The 19357-nt window shown below is 37.7% G+C and overlaps 1 protein-coding gene across 1 annotated transcript in view; it reads right to left on the reverse strand.

Annotated features, from left to right (window-relative positions):
* Positions 1 to 13612, reverse strand: part of VPS50 (VPS50 subunit of EARP/GARPII complex) — a 141145-nt gene extending 127533 nt beyond the window's left edge. Inside the window, exons 1-2 of the mRNA XM_002751602.7 lie at positions 13478 to 13612; positions 6405 to 6473 (exon numbers count right to left, since the gene is read on the reverse strand). Of these exons, the coding sequence (XP_002751648.2) occupies positions 6405 to 6473; positions 13478 to 13510 (102 nt within the window). The 5' untranslated portion in view covers positions 13511 to 13612. The remainder of the gene's footprint in view (positions 1 to 6404; positions 6474 to 13477) is intronic.
* Positions 13613 to 19357: the final 5745 nt, after the last annotated feature.

Here is a 19357-nt window from a genome sequence, read left to right on the forward strand (position 1 = left end):
AAAGAAAGCCAAATCAAGAGCGAACTGCCATTCGCAATTGCTACAAAAAGAATAAAATACCTTGGAATACAACTCACAAGGAACGTAAGAGACCTCTTCAAGGAGAACTACAAATCACTGCTCAACGAAATCAGAGAGGACACAAACAGATGGAGAAACATTCCATGTTCATGGTTAGGAAGAATTAACATCGTGAAAATGGCTATACTGCCCAAAGTAATTTACAGAATCAACGCTATCCCCATCAAGCTACCACTGAGTTTCTTCACAGAACTGGAAAAAACCACCATGAACTTCATATGGAACCAAAAGAGAGCCCGCATAGCCAAGTCAATTCTAAGCAAAAAGAACACAGCGGGGGGCATCACACTACCGGATTTCAAACTATACTACAAGGCTACAGTAATCAAAACAGCATGGTACTGGTACCAAAACAGAGATATAGACCAATGGAACAAAACAGAGGCACCGGAGGCAACACAACATACATACAACTATACAATCTTTGATAAACCTGACAAAAACAAGCAATGGGGAAAGGATTCCATGTTTAACAAATGGTGTTGGGAAAACTGGCTAGCCATGTGCAGAAAGCAGAAACTGGACCCCTTCCTGACCCCTTACACTAAAATTAACTCCAGATGGATTAAAGACTTAAACATAAGACCTGGCACCATAAAAACCCTAGAAGGAAATCTAGGCAAAACTATCCAGGACATAGGAGTAGGCAAGGACTTTATGAACAAAACACCAAAAGCATTGGCCACAAAAGCCAAAATAGACAAATGGGACCTAATCAAACTCCACAGCTTCTGCACGGCAAAAGAAACAGTCACTAGAGTGGATCGGCAACCAACAGAATGGGAAAAAATTTTCGCAGTCTACCCATCTGACAAAGGGCTGATATCCAGAATTTACAAAGAACTCAAACAGATTTACAGGAAAAAAACAAACAAGCCCATTCAAAAGTGGTCAAAGGATATGAACAGACACTTTACGAAAGAAGACATATATGAGGCCAACAATCATATGAAAAAATGCTCATCGTCACTGGTCATCAGAGAGATGCAAATCAAAACCACATTGAGATACCATCTCACGCCAGTTAGAATGGCGATCATTAAAAAATCTGGAGACAACAGATGCTGGAGAGGATGTGGAGAAAAAGGAACACTTTTACACTGTTGGTGGGAGTGTAAATTAGTTCAACCATTGTGGAAGACGGTGTGGCGATTCCTCAAGGCCTTAGAAATAGAAATTCCATTTGACCCAGCAATCCCATTACTGGGTATATATCCAAAAGACTATAAATCGTTCTACTATAAGGACACATGTACATGAATGTTAATTGCAGCACTGTTTACAATAGCAAAGACCTGGAATCAACCCAAATGCCCATTGATAATAGACTGGATTGGAAAAATGTGACACATATACACCATGGAATATTAAGCAGCAATCAGAAATGATGAGTTTGTGTCGTTTGTAGGGACATGGATGAATCTGGAGAACATCATCCTCAGCAAACTGACACAAGAACAGAAAATGAAACACCGCATAATCTCACTCATAGGTGGGTGATGAAAAATGAGAACACATGGACACAGAAAGGGGAGTACTAAACACTGGGGTCTATTGGGGGGAAAAGGGGAGTGCCAGTGGAAGGGGGAGGTGGGGAGGGATAGCCTGGGGAGAAATGCCAAATGTGGGTGAAGGGGAGAAGAAAAGCAAAGCACACTGCCATGTGTGTACCTACGCAACTGTCTTGCATGCTCTGCTCATGTACCCCAAAACCTAAAATCCAATTAAAAAAAAAAAAAAAAAAGAAAATGCCACTGAAATCTCAATTCTCTGTCCCAACCCGGAAAGACACTACGAAAAGAAAAGGAAAAAGAAAGGAGCCCATTCCTGAAGACCAGGGATATGTTTTTTAAAAATTGTACCTACACTTATGAATGAGGCAGAGCTATTAAATGAAGTTAATAAGTTTTCCATATGAGAATTTACAGGCCAGCTGCAGTGGCTTATGCCTGTAATCCCAGCACTTTGGGAGGCCAAGGCGGGCAGATCATGAAGTCAAGAGATTGAGACCATCCTGGCCAACAATGTGAAATCCCATCTCTACTAAAAAAGTTCAAAAATTAGGTGGGCAAGGTAGTGTGCACCTGTAGTCCTAGCTACTTGAGAGGCTGAGGCAGGAGAATCACTTGAACCGAGCAGGCAGAGGTTGCAGTGAGCCAAGATTGGGTCACTGCACTCTAGCCTAGCAACAGAGTGAGACTCCGTATCAAAAAAAAGAAAGAATTTACAGTGACTACTTAAATGGCATAAATTGCTAAGTGTAAAGAGTACTCCCCTAAGCAAAACTAATGGGTACCTTGTTTTTTAAACCTAGTAATATAATGGGAGAATTTTCTATGTAATATATATACATATACATACACACACACACATACATACATATATACATGTAATATACATATACACATATATATAGATATATAATATATATATATTAAAAACCCAAGCTTCCAAATAATTTCTAGAGGATAATAACATTTTTAAAAGGTAAGGGAGGGAGGATAGAAAATCCATACTGACTACTTCATGCAAAATAACTGCCAATTTCAGAGTTTATCTCATCACCCTATTTCCTTCTGTTTGAATGTAAGTAAGCTCTCTGACAACAGGGAACTTTTGTCTTTTCACTGCTATACTGCCAGTCCCTAGAAAGTTTTTTAAAAATGGTACCTACACTGAAGAGTGAAGCAGAGCTATTAAATGAAGTTAATAGATTTTCCATATAAGAATTTACAGGCTGGCTCCATACGTTCTGCACGGCAAAAGAAACAGTCACTAGAGTGAATTGGCAAGCAACAGAATGGGAAAAAATTTTTGCAGTTTACCCTTCAGACAAAGGGCTGATATCCAGAATTTACAAAGAACTCAAACAGATTTACAAGAAAAAAACAAACAAGCCCATTCAAAAATAGGCAAAGGATATGAACAGACACTTTACAAAAGAAGACATACATGAGGCCAACAAACATATGAAAAAATGCTCATCATCACTGGTCATTAGAGAGATGCAAATCAAAACCACACTGAGATACCATCTCATGCCAGTTAGAATGGCGATCATTAAAAAATCTGGAGACAACAGATGCTGGAGAGGATGTGGAGAAATAGGAACACTTTTACACTGCTGGTGGGAGTGTAAATTAGTTCAACCATTGTGGAAGACAGTGTGGCAATTCCTCAAGGACCTAGAAATAGAAATTCCATTTGACCCAGAAATCCCATTACTGGGTATATATCCACAGGACTATAAATCATTCTACTATAAGGACACATGCCCACGAATGTTCATTGCAGCACTGTTTACAATAGCAAAGACCTGGAACCAACCCAAATGCCCATCGATGATAGACTGGACAGGGAAAATGTGGCACATATATACCGTGGAATATTATGCAGCAGTCAAAATGATGAGTTCATGTCCTTTGTAGGGACATGGATGAATCTGGAGAACATCATTCTCAGCAAACTGACACAAGAAAAGAAAATGAAATACCACATATTCTCACTCATAGGCGGGTGAGGAAAAATGAGAACACATGGACACAGGGAAGGGGGTACTACACACTGGAGTCTATTGGGGGGAACAGGGAAAGGACAGCTGGTGGGGGAGCTGGGGAGGGATAGCCTGGGGAGAAATGCCAAATGTGGGTGAAAGGGAGGAAGGCAGCAAAACACCCTGCCATGTGTGTACCTATGCAACTATCTTGCACGTTCTGCACATGTACCCCAAAACCTAAAATGCAATTTAAAAATAAATAAATAAATAAATAAATAAAAAGAATTTACAGGCTGGGCACGTAGAAACTCAGTAAATTTGTTGAATATGCATAGGGAAAAGATCAGAAGGCAATGTTAACCTTTACAGTATTGGTGATCTTTGTGATTTTTTTTTTAGGTATCTTTTTAGTTTATAGTGCTTTCTGTTTACAGTATATATTAATTTTATATTAAAAGCAAAGATTATTTTAAAATAATCATTTCAATTAACATCTTCCATTTTGTTAAAATGCTTTTAATCTTAATTTTAAAAATATCTTAAGTGAAGATCTTTTTCAATGACATCAAATTTCAGGTCATCAAGAACTACCTACAACATTAATTTCAAAGCAATTATATAAAAATAAGTCATTAAAATATATGTGTATGATCTAGGCATAAAGTCACATCTAAATTGTAAAAAATATTCAACATTAAAGTTACATCAAGCTATGCTGTGTAGAGAATTTCTGAATGAGTCTTCTTAACTCTTAATCTCAGTACTGACTTCAATCTCATCCATATCAAACTCAGTTTACTGACTGGAGCTTTGCCAGTCTATGGACCCAGCAACTCTCATGTTCTCAGAACCACCCAGAAAGAAGGCAGCAGCTCCGCTCACCCCATCTTTTGTTATGCTATAGGAGAACACAGAAAGAACAAACAGGCAGAGGAAGCTTACAGGGATTTCTTAGTGTAAGGTTAAATGTAAGGCATTACAGCATTAATGCCTTTTTTACTATTAACTGTTTTATTATTTAACTAACTTGGTTTCTTAGCATGTGCTAAAGAGACCAGTGCTCTAGGCTTACTCTTCACCTGAACCATTTATATTTGCTGACCTTGTGATCCCAGACTGGCCACTCTACCCAAGGCCAGTTATCCTAAAAGTACAGACAGCACTGGTCACTGATAGAGCTAGGGGTGGAGAGTCAATACGAAGACTATGTAATGAAATTACCCTAAATTCACTACCAACCACTACTGGAAAAACATCAAGGCTCACGGTTGAAACCCAACAGAAAGTTCTTATTAAGACAGTCAGTATTTTTTAAAGAGGCTCACTCATCAATTTGACACTGATTCTACAATATGTAATACAATCTAATACAAGGCATGTTCATAATGTATACTAATATTTTTCTTAAGTCAAAGAAATAAAGAGAATTACTATCAATTAGGATTTATGGTTATCTCTTATTTCTCAACCTTTTCATAGTCAATAATCTTTAATAACACTGTATAAAACTATATGATACACTTTTTTTTTTTTTGAGACAAAGTTTTGCTCATTACCCAGGCTGGAGTGCAATGGCACGATCTCGGCTCACCACAACCTCCACCTCCTGGGTTCAGGCAATTCTCCTGCCTGAGCCTCCTGAGTAGCTGGGATTACAGGCACGCACCACTGTGCCCAGCTAATTTTTTGTATTTTTAGTAGAGACGGGGTTTCACCATGTTGACCAGGATGGTCTCGATCTCTTGACCTCGTGATCCACCCGCCTCAGCCTCCCAAAGTGCTGGGATTACAGGCTTGAGCCCCCGCGCCCGGCCCTGTGATACACTTTTTATAAAGTTTTTAACTGAACCATTTCATGCAAAAGGGTTGGTTACAATTTAACTGCATTTGGAGAATATATTTGGGTCTGACCCAAAATAAAAGCAATGCAGTAAATACAAAATTCACTTTAACAGGTCAGGCACCTGAAAGAGATAAGAAATCACCCTCCTAAGGAGCTGACACTGAGGTGTAAGGAGAGGCCTTAAACTACTGATCAAGTGAAGCAAGCCCTGTGTATTCAAATGCCAGATGCAGAAAACAAACAAACAGTATTTTCACATACAACCCTCAAATTAAAAAATACAAAAACAGACATTCAGAAGTGCCAGCTTAATTTGTGATGGAGTGGCTATTCACATGGGCAGCTTCAAGCAGCAACACTCCAGAGAAGCAGCAGGGATTTAACAATACTTAATAATTCCAAGGAGAATCCAGCTAGCTTTCAAATAACCTATATAAAATTTGTAAACTGAGAAGTTCACATGAATGTCAGAGGATTAAAATCTAAAATATCTACAATTTAGGAGATAAGTTATACAATTCAGTATAAACACTATGGTTTAGCTGCTTATTCAAAAACCTCTGCTTAACAACAACTATATAAGCATGGTTTTGGGCACAGAGTGTTAAGAGTATAAAAAGTCAGTAGTCAATTATTTCATTTTATTTCTACACATTACAGCAGATAAATCAATGTGTGTGTGTGTGTGTGTGTGTGTGTGTGTGTGTGTACACATATATATAACTGCTTTCAGGCTAAGAATTTAATAAATTCCCAATTTATCAAGTTTGCATTTTCTGCTTTACTATAATGAATCGTACATACTACATCCCAATGTGTAATGAAACAAGCCCTACACCCACTGTACAATAAAAATGTACCCAGGTTATCATAACAACCATCTGCCTGTGGGAAAGAAAAGCTTCTGTGAATCAATGACTATCCAGAGGCAATCATATTTTCTTAAGGAGGTAAAAAGTCACGTTCACACGTGTAGATCAATACCTTTCCAGGGACCCGGAGACTCTCTATGGCACCAAGATCACTGAGGCTTTCTTGAGGGCTTTTCAGACCCTTAAAAAATAATAAGATAAAGAGAATTTTAATCGTGCTGAAGAATTATCAGAGGATAGAATATACCTACTGAAATAGAAATGACCACTTTAAAAATAGAAATTTTCGTGCCTCAAAATACCGCTTTTGGTATTTTATAATAAAAGAGTATTATACAGCACCTTTACAACTAATGGTAGAAGTCTAACCTATCTATGGTTTAAAAACAGCCAAAAGAAACTTACATAACAAAAAGTGTTCTATAAAAGCACTTGCATATACAATAATAATTACTAAATTCACCTGGAAAAAAGTCCAAGCAATAGTATTATGATTCACAGATAGAATATACTAACCAACTAAGCTAATCAAATATTTTTGAATAATAAAAATTGCCTAGTTAACATATAAGTAATACCTTCATTTTACCTGAATCTTTCCCACCAACGTATCCAATTCATGCTGCATAAATTAAGACTGAAGTCTCACATCTCAGTCTCCTACCTTCTTTAGTTCTTTGGTTCCCTGCACTTCTATATTCACATCAACTGAGGGATTATGAAAGCTTATTTGTACCAGGGGAAATTATTAAAATAGAAACAAATTAGCAATTTAAATTTTCTTTAAAAGCCTCTCTTTAAAAATAGGCTATTCAAAGAAGACACTTAATGTCCCTGCAATATTATTTTTCAGGCAAAATTAGCTGTTATTAATTTGAACAGAGATTTATGATACAAATTGTCCTTTAGTTGCCCTATACTGGGGTCCTTAGTAACCAAAAATACATGGTATGCTTATGTTGACTATTTAAGACTTAGAGCAGAACTTGCTTATCTTTTAACTATGGACATGTATATTCTCTCTTCCCTGTTATAAAATACCATAAGTCATATCTATAATTTTTTTATTACAAAGTGTTTTGCCTCAACCCCAAATCTTCCATTACCCCAGAATATCTAACCTACCCACCCTCTCTCCCCTCGCCTCTCTCAGGCACACTTACCACTCTAAGAAATGAGAAAGTGATATACCACTTTCAGAATTATCTCCTCTACAAAGTCTTCCTAAATCCTTATGCTTCAAAGAACACAGTATTTCTCAGTATAACCCCTTGTTCATGTCCATCAACATCACCCAGGGAACTTGCTAAAAGTAAGATTCCTAGGCCCTAAAATAAACCTAAAAAATAAGTTTTTCTGGATTTGGACAATGAATGTGCATTTTCCAAGACAACACCTCAGCCAAAGTGGTAAAGTTTAAAATTTTAAATATATCTTTCTCTTCCAAACTTTAAGTCCCAAGGAAAGAGAAAAACGAAGTCCTATTTGCCTCTATAGCCCAGTGGCAAACCAAGTTCCAGAAACAGAGTAAACAACAAAGAAATGAGCAAATTATTAGACAGAAGTCATTGGTCCGGCTCCAATCTCCAGCAAATTAGCACATTGTTCTGACAGGAACATGCAATTGACTGCAAAAAAAAAAAAAAAAAAAAAAAAAAATGTATAGGAATGCTTTCTGGGAAAAAAAGGACTGATGAGGTTTAATATGCCTTTCAATGAGTAAGGAAGAAAAACAGTATGTTACTAGTCTTGGGTGATTTGTTCTTCCTTGTCTTGAATTCTCACAATAGTCATGAGGGAACAGCATCAAAAGCAGTAAAGAAAGCAAGTTCGAATTATCAAACTAAACTTCTATATATATTATATATTTTTACTCATGTGAAAGTAAAACTTTCCAATTAGATTCAAAATCATGACCACCCCTAAAATATATTTTTAAATTGTAATTGCCATGTCTTTTAAACTTATATAAACAAACATTTTTCAAAGTACACATGCTCTTTGACTTGCAATCGGGTTATGTTCCAATAAATTCATCATATGAGAACACAGAGAAACAGAGAAGAAAACAGACACTGAGACTGCCTCAGGGAGGAGGGTGGGAGGAGGGAGAGGATCAGGAAAATAACTAATGGATACTAGGCTTAATATCTGGGTGACAAAATAATCTGTACAATAAACCCCTGTGACACGACTTTACCTATGTAACAAACCTGGATATGTACCCTTGAACTTAAAATAAAAAAATTTTTAAACCCATCATAAGTAGAAAATGCATCTAATAATCTCAATTAAACTATCATAAACTCAAAAATTCATTAAGTGAAACCATAATAAATCAGGGACCATCTGTATAGATTTGCTTAACTAATCTAACAGAAATCCCCAAAGGAATATATCATGTTTAATTTCTCTTTCCCCAGAACAACACTGCAAAGAAACCAATGCCTGAAATGTAAATGTGATATATACCAACATCTAGAAAAAGTTCTTACCTCCATAATAGTCACCATGCAACAATTCAATACCAACACACATCAAATTTCTGCCAAATGTACAAAATAAAAGTAATACAAATTGAAAACCCAGTGTACGTGTTAGGAGGATGTAGAGTGAAGTATTATCGAAATGCGCTCTGGAGCAGACCACTTGAGTTTGTATCCTGACTTTCTCACTGTGGTTTTGAACAACCTGTCTATCCTCTCTGTGCATTGTATTCTATGATGATCATTCACAGGCTATTATAAGAAGTAAAAGAGATAAAGTATGTGAGAAGCCAAAAATACTGTCTCATATATCTCAAGTATTCTGTGTTCATTAACTGCAATTCTTAATATTTTTATTATGACAGAAATGTTTTCCTTTTATCAAAACAGAAATGAAGAATTACATAAATGTCTCAAAACACAACATATGACATTCAACTGTACTTTAGAATTATAGATTTTTAACACTTTATCAATTTTATAAATTTCTACTAACGAAGTCATTCTTACTTTATCTTTATCTCTCTAAACCATGAAGTTACAGTTATAAGTGTAGTTCTCTGCCTTTATTAAGTTAAAACTTTGATGCTAATCATTAACCACTATTTGATTTTCCTTCATATTTGATTTTGTTTGGATAATTCCCCAGTTTAGACATATAGAAAATTCAGCACAAATCAACACTTGCTGTTGCATTTTATTGGCCCAAATCAGATTAACACTTCAGACTACTTCGGTTATGTCTACATTAATCCTCATTTTCCATTTATGAAACCAGCAACTGTGACTTACCCAATTAAAGAAGCATCTGTAATGATTTGTGTTTCCTTCTCTCTTTGGCAAAACTCCAGAGTGTCTACACCCAGTCCCTAATTTCTCTCCTCCTGTTCTCTCCTGAACCCGCTCTATTCAGGCTTTCCACCCCACAACTTCATGAAAATTGCTGTATTCGGGGCACCAAGGACCTCCATGCTGCTCAATCCAAAAGCACATTTCTCATTCTCACTCTCAACCTTACTTGGCCAATCTGCAGCATTTAACACAGCTAATCACTCCTTACTCCTTTAAATTCTTTACTTGGCTTCAAGGCACTCTTCTTAGTTGTTCTCTTTATCCCACATTCATGCAACAAATATTTATTAAGCATCTGCTATATTCCAGGTGCCATTTGGGAAACTAAAGACTTCTTACCTCACACGCTGCTTGTTCTCATTCTGCTTTCCTGGATCCACCGCTACCCCCCTGACTTTTTAACACTGAATTCTCAACAGCTCCAACGTCAGATTCTTCGTATATCTACACTCATTCCACTGCTGACCTTAAACAGTCTATATACAATCTACATGCTTGTAACTCCCAGAGTTTTAGCTATACCCTGGATTCACCCCATAAATTCAGATTCATCTGGCCAACTGCCTACTTTATTTCTCCACTAGAATATTTAAGAGGCTTTCAAATTAACAAGTCTAAAAACCATGTACCTTCCCCCAATCTGTTCCTCCCTCAGTTTTAACCATCTGAGGAAATGGCAATTCCGTTCTTCCAATTCCTGGGGCCAAACTATTTTGAGTCATCCTTGATGCTTCTTTTTCCCTCACATCCCAAACCCAATCTGTCAGGAAATTCTGTCATCTCTACATTTACAGCACATTCATAATCTGATCTCTTTCAACACTTCTGCCACTAGGGCGGAAGGCCTACACCCACCCTCTCACCTGGATTACCACACTAGCCTCATCATTGGCCTCCCCATTTTTGCTCTTTTCCCTCCTTCAATCTATTCTTAAAACATGGGTCAGAATGATCTGTCTGAAGTGTTATGTCAGATTATACCATTCCTTTATTTGCCATTTCACTCAGAATAAACACCAAGGCCTTATTACCTATAAGGTACTACATGATCTAGCTTCCTGCCCTCAGAAATCTAACCTTATCCTGACCTCATCTCCCACTACCCTTCTTCTCACTCACTTCACCCACACTGGCCACTTGTTTGAGAAATTGCTCAAACAATTGAGCAATTTCTCAAACAAGCTCCTGCCTCAGGACTTCTGCATTTGCCTTTCCTTCCACTGGAAATGTTCCTTCCCAAATATCCACATCACAGGGTTCACTTCCTCACCCCCTTAAGGTATTTTTTTTACCTTCTCTAAGAGGCCTTCCATGACCATCCTATCTTAAAATGATAAGTGACCTAAAATCACCACCAATTCCCAGGACTTCCTAACCTCTTTTCCTCTAAAGCGTTTATCACCATGTCTGCCTTAACACTTGTCTATTTTTTTTTTTTTACTTAGAATAGTGCCTGGCACATAGTGCTCAATAAATATTTGTTGAATGGACTGAAAGAACAGAGGCCAGCATAATGGAGAAAGATGAACAGATCTCATCTAAATAAAGAGAGCTAACAAAGCCTTCCTTCTCTCCCATTATTTTGCAAACAAAGATCCCAGGACAGCTGAAATGCCCCAAAACTTAAATTTCACAGATCTTAATTTCCTATCTCTCTATATTAACTCAATATATATTATTAGCATATTCTATAGATTCAAAAAAAGAAATACTTTCTTATATACTTATTTTAATCATATTAAGTTTAACTCAATAATAAACCTTACTAATTCAAACCCTCAATGTAAACAAGCAAAATGCTATTTTCATACCTCATAAATTCAGGAACTGTACATCTGTATCAAATATGTGAAAGGCAAGCCATAAACATATATAATTAGGATAACTTTAAATATGTGTGCAAAACTCCTAATTTTACCTCACTTTGTACACAGTATAGTTTCAGCTTTCTGTATATTTTCTTTGATGTATTTTTTCCACTCCAATTAAACACAGGTTTAACCTGCTGAAATTCAATAAGCAACGAACTAAGGCTTCAGTGTTACCGTTTTCGGCACAATTGCATCACATTCAGGAGACATACACTTCCCATCACTACTAGTGGAAATTTTTTTCTCTCCTCCTCATTTTTACAAAATGAGGTCAAAAAACTAAACCAACCACAGCTACTGTACAATTATGACAATGTTAACTGAACTTGAGAAAGCATCAAACTTAGCTGATGCACAAAAGTCCAAATTCAGCATTCCAAAGGTAGTTTGGAGGTATTAATGGCATCATGTACAAAAGTGTATATTGATTTACAAATCCAACAAACAGGTACTGAAGTCAGCATGAACCTATCTACTGCTTGAATTACTGCAACAGCCTGCTTCCAGTTTTCCTACTTTCCCACCATCAACGCAGCCAATGTAGTGGTCTCTATATTCAAGCACTTCGTTGATAATGCCAGGAACTGTGTTAACGCCTTTACCTCTTTAACTTCATTATATCATATAAACACCACTATCAGGCTAACTCCGTAAGGTACACATTATTCCTATTTTAAAGATGTCAAAACGGATGCTTAAAACTGTTACGTAACTTGCTGAAAGTCATACAGCTACCACAAGAAACAGCAGGACCCAAACTCATTGTCAAGTAAGAAGTAGTAAGATGCATAACACCAGTACCCAACACATGTGAGGAATTGCCAAATGTTACTAGCCACTTACTTAAATATTTTTATTATTCACAGAACATTTTGATTATCTTTTCATAACATTAACAAAATCATCTGACATAAGTAAAATAATCGTGTAAGGATCATTTGTGTATTTTGCAAGAGAAATATACAATTCGTAACCTGTTCATGTATCGCTCAAATTCTGAATTCTCAAATAAGAATGTGGAATTTGAGTTCTTTTTGTAATAAACAAGAAAAATACTCACAAACCTTGCACTAAACGATTATCTTCCACATTCTCCAAACTTCTAAAAGCCGTGCAGATTTAAAACTATAATCTTAATCATCTTCCATATTAAAATAATAAAACAATGGCCAATTGTAGTGAAATATTAAAATTGAAACAAATAAAGGGAGCTAAAACAAAGTCATAATCGATACGTACATAAAAGAAAACTTCTGCACTTCTTAAAGGAAGCCGAGGCATTATTACGAAGTCCCTAACATTTATGAGATAGGTTACGAAATAGCCAAAGCTCTTATTCATGACTTTTAACTGGCAAAAAAAGAAAATATCAGCATTTTGCCATGACAAAAATAAATTTTTTAAGTAGAATTTCACAAAGAGTTTTCACATATATTAGCTTATTGATGAATCCTCATAACAGAACTGTGAAATAGAATGAACAAAAATAATTATTTTCACATCCAGAAACGTAACCTACAAAGTTTGGGGACTTGCCCAAAATCCAAAAGCTACCAATTCTGTCTTCAAATCACCCGTTTTCACTCTTTCCAGATCACCTCTACTGCACAGACCACACCACCCTACCCAGGCTATCAGCTCGCATATGACAGCCTGGATGCGGAAGACCTTGCAAGGAAGCTGGGGCTGTTCTGGAAAGATGGCAAAAAGAGGCGGAGGGGAGACAAAGATATCCTGATTCCTTCAATGACCTCTTTTAAAGGAATGTTTCTGGGAGGCGGGTACCCGCTGGAGCAGGGCTCCAATCCAGGCGGCCCAGGTGAGTTTTGCAGGGTGTGCCCACGCTTCCCAGTTCCCCTGACACCAACCATCACCCATAACTTAGGTCTCCGCTCGCCACTGGTTGAGGACAGAACATCTCGGCTCCTCTCACAGCCGAAATGAAGGAAGCCTTTGCTTCAGCCGCTGCGACTTACCTGTCGGGTCATGAGCGATTTGATTTTTTGCATGTCGAAATCCTTAGGAGGGTACCCTGCCTCAAAGAGCTAACAAATCACACCGAGCCACTCCACAGCTGGTCCTGACACAGGGAAGCCATAGTGGGTGGTCACGTGGAGGCGCTGACCAGGGTCAGCCTTTCTTTCCCTGAGCATGCTGGGAACTGTAGTCTTATGGCCCCCGGGGGCAAACAATAATGAACTAAAGAGGCCAGGCCAGGGACTACAACTCCCAGCAAGCAAAAGAGCGGGGGCTTCAGTTGAGCTGGTAAATCTTATTGCTCAGAGTGACCACAGGATCGCCGGTCCTACGAAGGCGCCTGCACTAGGTAGTTTCTCTTCGGGGAAACGGAAACCTAAGTCATAGGTGACCAGGCGTTGAGCGAAAGACCAAACCCAGAAGAGACAATGCATAAGCCAGACTGGCGCGATGTCCCTTAGGAGTGTGATGGAGGAAACCACACCTGGTCTAGAGGGGCGGGGTGGGAGAACGAGAAACTGACACGAAAGAGAAAAAATTCAAGAAAGGGCTTTCACTGAGAGGTGACCTGAGAATTCGAGACTACCTCGGGCTCGCTGGGTTTGGCCTGAGGAAAGCTGTGCTCTAGGTTGCCCAATAGGCGGCCCGCCAGGATTAGGACTGTTCTACCTCAGTCTTGGTATCCCCTGCAAGCTCTAAAATAAAAGGAGTTTTACGCCCGCCTATTGGGTGGAGGGGGACGGAGTTTCGTTCTTGTTGCCCAGGCTGGTGTGCAATGGCGCGATCTCGGCTCGCCGCAACCTCCACCTCCCGGGTTGAAGCGATTATTCTGCCTCAACCTCCCGAGTAGCTGGGATTACAGGCATGCGCCACCACGCCCGGTTAATGTTGTATTTTTAGTAGAGACAGGGTTTCTCCTTGTTGGTCAGGCTGGTCTCGAACTCCCAACCTTAAGTGATCAACCTGTCTTGGCTTTCCAAAGGGCTGGGATTACAGGGGTGAGCCACCGCTCCTGGCGCCGCCTGCCTATTATTTTACCTCGGTACTCTAAGACACATGAAGACGGGAAATAGGACAATACATTATTGTACACGTGTCACTTTAAAGCCCTCTTTTCAACTTTAGGCAGTTTAGTGAAATTGGGGAATGGAATAGGGGTGTCTTTGGGGGCACATTTTAAAAAGACTTTACAATTATGAGAATATTAGAAGAAGGAAAAAAAAAGTGACACTAAAACTAACAATAATAGCTAACACTTATCCAAAGCTGAGTACCTGTCTGCAACTGCTAATAGCTTTAGATGTATGATTTCATTTATCCACACAAGAATCCTGAGTTCCCATTTTAAAGATGACGAAGCAGGTATGGCGAAATTAAGGAACTTGCCTAAGATTACTGCAGATGTGCAAGCAGAAACTGCAAGACTGGTTATCAGATGTGTTACGGGTTTCATGTACTGTGTTGAAGAATGAGTTATAAAGCATAGTAACATTTTTTAAAGTTTATTTTCTTATATTGTTAACTTTTAAAAATATGACACAAACCCATAATTTCAAAAATATTTCTTAGAATTAAAAAATGTTTAAGTATGTCAACTTAATAGAAAGTGTTAGGTAAACAGTATTATGGGTGGTAGTCAGATATCGCAAAACTAATAAAGGTGATTTTCAAAGGACTGAAGTTTGGGGGACACTAACAGAGGTTATTTCTGATTCTGAAATTCTATTTTCTCACCCCTCAGGGCCTCGTTTTATTTTTATAAATGAGGTAATGTTTTATATAGGGTTTTGTAAGGATAAATGAGATGATGTAGGTGAATGAAATGTATAAATTGTAAAGCACTGTACAATTATGAGGTATTATTAGTTTTTATTCTGCCTAGTTCTCTACTCCAACAGAACCACCTTGTGCATACTTATATCACTGTGTTCAGCAATTTCTTTGAAATCATGTTTACCTATATGCTTCTCAGACTCTGTTATTTCTAACCCCTTAAAGAAATTCTGGTCACATTTAGGGCAAGTCTACTTTAGTTTATTTTTTACTTGCTCTAATCTTAATTTTCCGACTGTTCTTTGTATGTGAAAATCTTCAATATTTAGATGTCCCTGGAAGCATCAAAAGAAAAACTGCCATCCATGCATATAAAATAAAACTCAAATCAATAAACATTTCTTGATTCTTGAGCTCAAAGCAACACTATAGTAAGCACTTTAGATTAATAATGTATGGTTGTGGTCACAAGCAGTTTACAATTTAGTTTAAAAGCATACATTGGAGTGATCCAAGTTCGGTGTTCTCAAACCTGACTTCAGATCTACCTGAGGCATGTGCTGTTATTATAGTTGTTTTCTTTGGGGATGTTTGTTTGTCTGTTTGTTTGTTTAAGATCTTCAGTGATTGTGATAAGCCGTCCAGCTCTAGCATGTCAAATCCATTCTGTAAAGATGGGAAAAATTATCTATATAAAGGTTCGAGGCCACACATTTCATGAGAGCTTGATCTAGAACTAGAACCCAGATTCAGCCACAGAATTTTCTCCCTCACACACTCAAATACACAAAGTTAAAGATGATCCCCCAAAAAAGTTTTTTTAATTGAATGTGTTTATTTCTGTTGTCCAAATTCAGAAAAATGAGTGTTACCTATTTGACACTGAAAAAGCAAGAAAGTATTTAAACTTTGTTTTACTCCAATACTCTTACAGTTTAGTTTATTTTCTATAAACTGGAGAAAAAGACTGTAACTATAATAGTGAAAGCATGTAAAGTAAATCAACACTGGTATCTAAGTAAACTACATTTTCTAATTCAGCATAATTTAACACTATATGAAATAATTGAGCCTTATGTGATTCATTTTTACCTGTCTACACTCAAAACACAAAATAGTTAGCACCCTAAAAAACACTTTTTAAAAGTGGGGCATGTTATTTTCTTTCCAATTTTCAAAAAGATATTTATATATAAGATTTATTCAGGACTTTCATATTTGCCCAAGAGCTGTTGTTAGTGATAGGTCGAAGTAATGGAAAGTTTAGATGGTCTGCCAGCAAATCTTGAGGAAGGCTTGCTGGATACTAGTTCCTTGGAAAGGAGTGTTAACCACGTTTTTGCAGATTGGAACATCAGAGCCAAGAGTTAAATAAATTGATATGATTCAGGGCAATAGGATTAGCAGTAAAGTAGGATAAGGGAATATTTCTAATGGCCCAAACGGGAGGAATTTCTGGAAGCTTAAATAAAAGCTGAGATCCTGATTTGATTAGAAAGATAAAATGTCTTACCACTCCGTGAATACCAAAGCAGTGGAGAGATGCAGCCCCTCCAAGATTACATGACTACACTTCTTGAACAGGCCATAACAGTGGTGACCTACAGAGATGCCCAGGAAGAAAGACATTACTGCATAGTCCTTTAGCAGCCATATAAGACAGATCAAGGCTTCTGGGAGGCAGCTTTGTGGACTTTATAGAAGTGAACACTAGCACATGCATAGGCCTATGTGATAGGTTCCTCTAGCAGCTTACTCTTCCTGTAAACTGGAGAGAATTTAATTACAACAATAAGAAACACTTTCTTTCCCCAGTTTTTCTTATTCCCCACTGTTCTACATCTACATTGACCTTCGCATTTTACCACCTGTCCTTCTTGTTTCTGCCACTGCAAAACATGCATATGCTACTTGTGATTTAAAATGTGGGTGTTTGAAATTCATGCAGCGGACGTTAACTGTATGAAGCAATACCAGTCTACAATTTAAATAGACTATTAACTATATAGTGTGATTTGAGAGGTAATAAAAAGCCCTGCCCCCAACACACACACACACACACACACACACACACACCTGCACAAGAGTGTGTCCATATGCCATTGCAAATGCATGTGTACACATATACACACACACTCTATCCCAGTGACTCCTTGCATTGCTTGCAGTTTAATCACCATGGATATAGACTGTTTTAGGTTAATCAGTTTTCTCATTTTAAATGCAAATACGACTAAGATTGGTAAATAGTAACACTACAGGCCCTTTTTTTCTGGCTGGAATGGTAGAGCGGAACCTCCCAGTGGGTTACAGGTGTGATGTGATATGGATGGTAGGAAAATTCTCATAATGATAAAACACTTCAAACTATTTTTAAGAATCATGTAAAAATTAACAAGAGTTGAAGTTAAGCTTGAGCACTCTTTTTCTTAATTCCTGCATAAACGTGGTGTAATCAGAAGTTACTCCAGCAGGTAAGAGTTTATATCTATAGTTTACCACTAGAGGGCGCTTTCCCTAGATGTGCCGTATTATATTTTAATGTGTGCCTTGAAATAAAAAGATTACGAGTAAGGTTCATTTTGGCATTTATTTTTTTAATGTAGCATCTACTATCACCTTATGTCATAGAAGAGGGAATATTTTCAAATACAACAAAGAAATAAAAGTCTCAGCATAAAAAACTTTAATTGAGTATATTTAACACTAGGGGAACAACACAGTACATTGTCTTTATTTCTCTTTTTGTCAGGGACCCAACAAACTTCATCATAATGCAGCACTAGATTAAAAAACACTGGAGAGAGCTAATTTAATAAAGGCAATTGGAGATTAATATCAATCTAAAAGATGTTGGGGGTGTCTATGTGTTATCTGTAGAACTTCCATATTACTTTCCAAATTGTATTTTCTACAATCCAATATTAAAATTTATTTGTATTTATTACACATCAACTGAGAATCATAAGGTAAGGGCCAAGGAGCATATGGAGTTTTGTTTTCTGGGGGAACAACTTAACAAAAATACTAATTAAGCATTATGCTACATCCGCAAGATCCATGAATGAATAAAATTATTCTCTGTATTCGAGGAGCTCAAAGAGAAAATAACCATCCAATAAAATAAGTTAAGATTATGGAGATAAGTACTGCAATAGATGTATGTACAAGATTTAGAGACAGCAGAGAGAAAGTTGTAGTATTGTTATTATTTTGCAGGGGGGCGGGGAGCATGAGGAGCTCTTGCCATTTTTCTGAAGCATGGAGGGATCTTAAAGTGACTGATCTCTGAAGAAGACTTAGTTTTCCCAATAATCACTTACGTTCTTTGCTTATACAAGTCCTTCTAGAAGAGTTCAGAGCCTTAATGCAAAGAGTGTTTTCAAACTTGGATTCCAAAATTACTCCTTCCTTTTTTTTTTTAGATGGAGTTTTGCTCTTGTTACCCAGGCTGGAGTGCAATGGCGTGATCTCGGCTCACCACAACCTCCTCCTCCTGGGTTCAGGCAATTCTCCTGCCTCAGCCTCCTGAGTAGCTGGGATTACAGGCACATGCCAACATGCCCAGCTAGTTTTTTGTATTTTTAGTAGAGACAGGGTTTCACCACGTTGACCAGGATGGTCTCGATCTCTTGACCTCGTGATCCACCCACCTTGGCCTCCCAAAGTGCTGGGATTACAGGCGTGAGCTACCGTGCCCAGCCACTCATTCCTTTTTAACTTTTATGCTTGAAGTATATTCTTCCCCTCTTGTCATTGAACTTCTTCAGTGGGCCTTTACTGTTAAACTGGTGTATGCAAGGTTTGTACTTGATTTGATAATTTAATGCAGATTTGGTTACACCCTTAACATTTTATATAACAAAAGGCTCAGACCAGAGCCTTCTTGGAAATAGGCGTTAACTAATAACTTAGTAAATTAAGCAGACATGCTCAGACTATCTGCTGCCATGACAATGAAGTGGCCAGGTTGGAAAACTGTAGCCTGGACACTGCAGTAGAGGTAAGATCATTTCTAGATCATTGGTTCACTTCTTCTGTACATCAGCTGTGAAATATGGCCTCAGATATTATCGGTTGGCCTGAGCTTTTCATTATAATTATGT

Source organism: Callithrix jacchus, chromosome 11 (genome assembly GCF_049354715.1).
Source record: "Callithrix jacchus isolate 240 chromosome 11, calJac240_pri, whole genome shotgun sequence".
NCBI classification, from domain to species: Eukaryota; Metazoa; Chordata; class Mammalia; order Primates; family Cebidae; genus Callithrix; species Callithrix jacchus.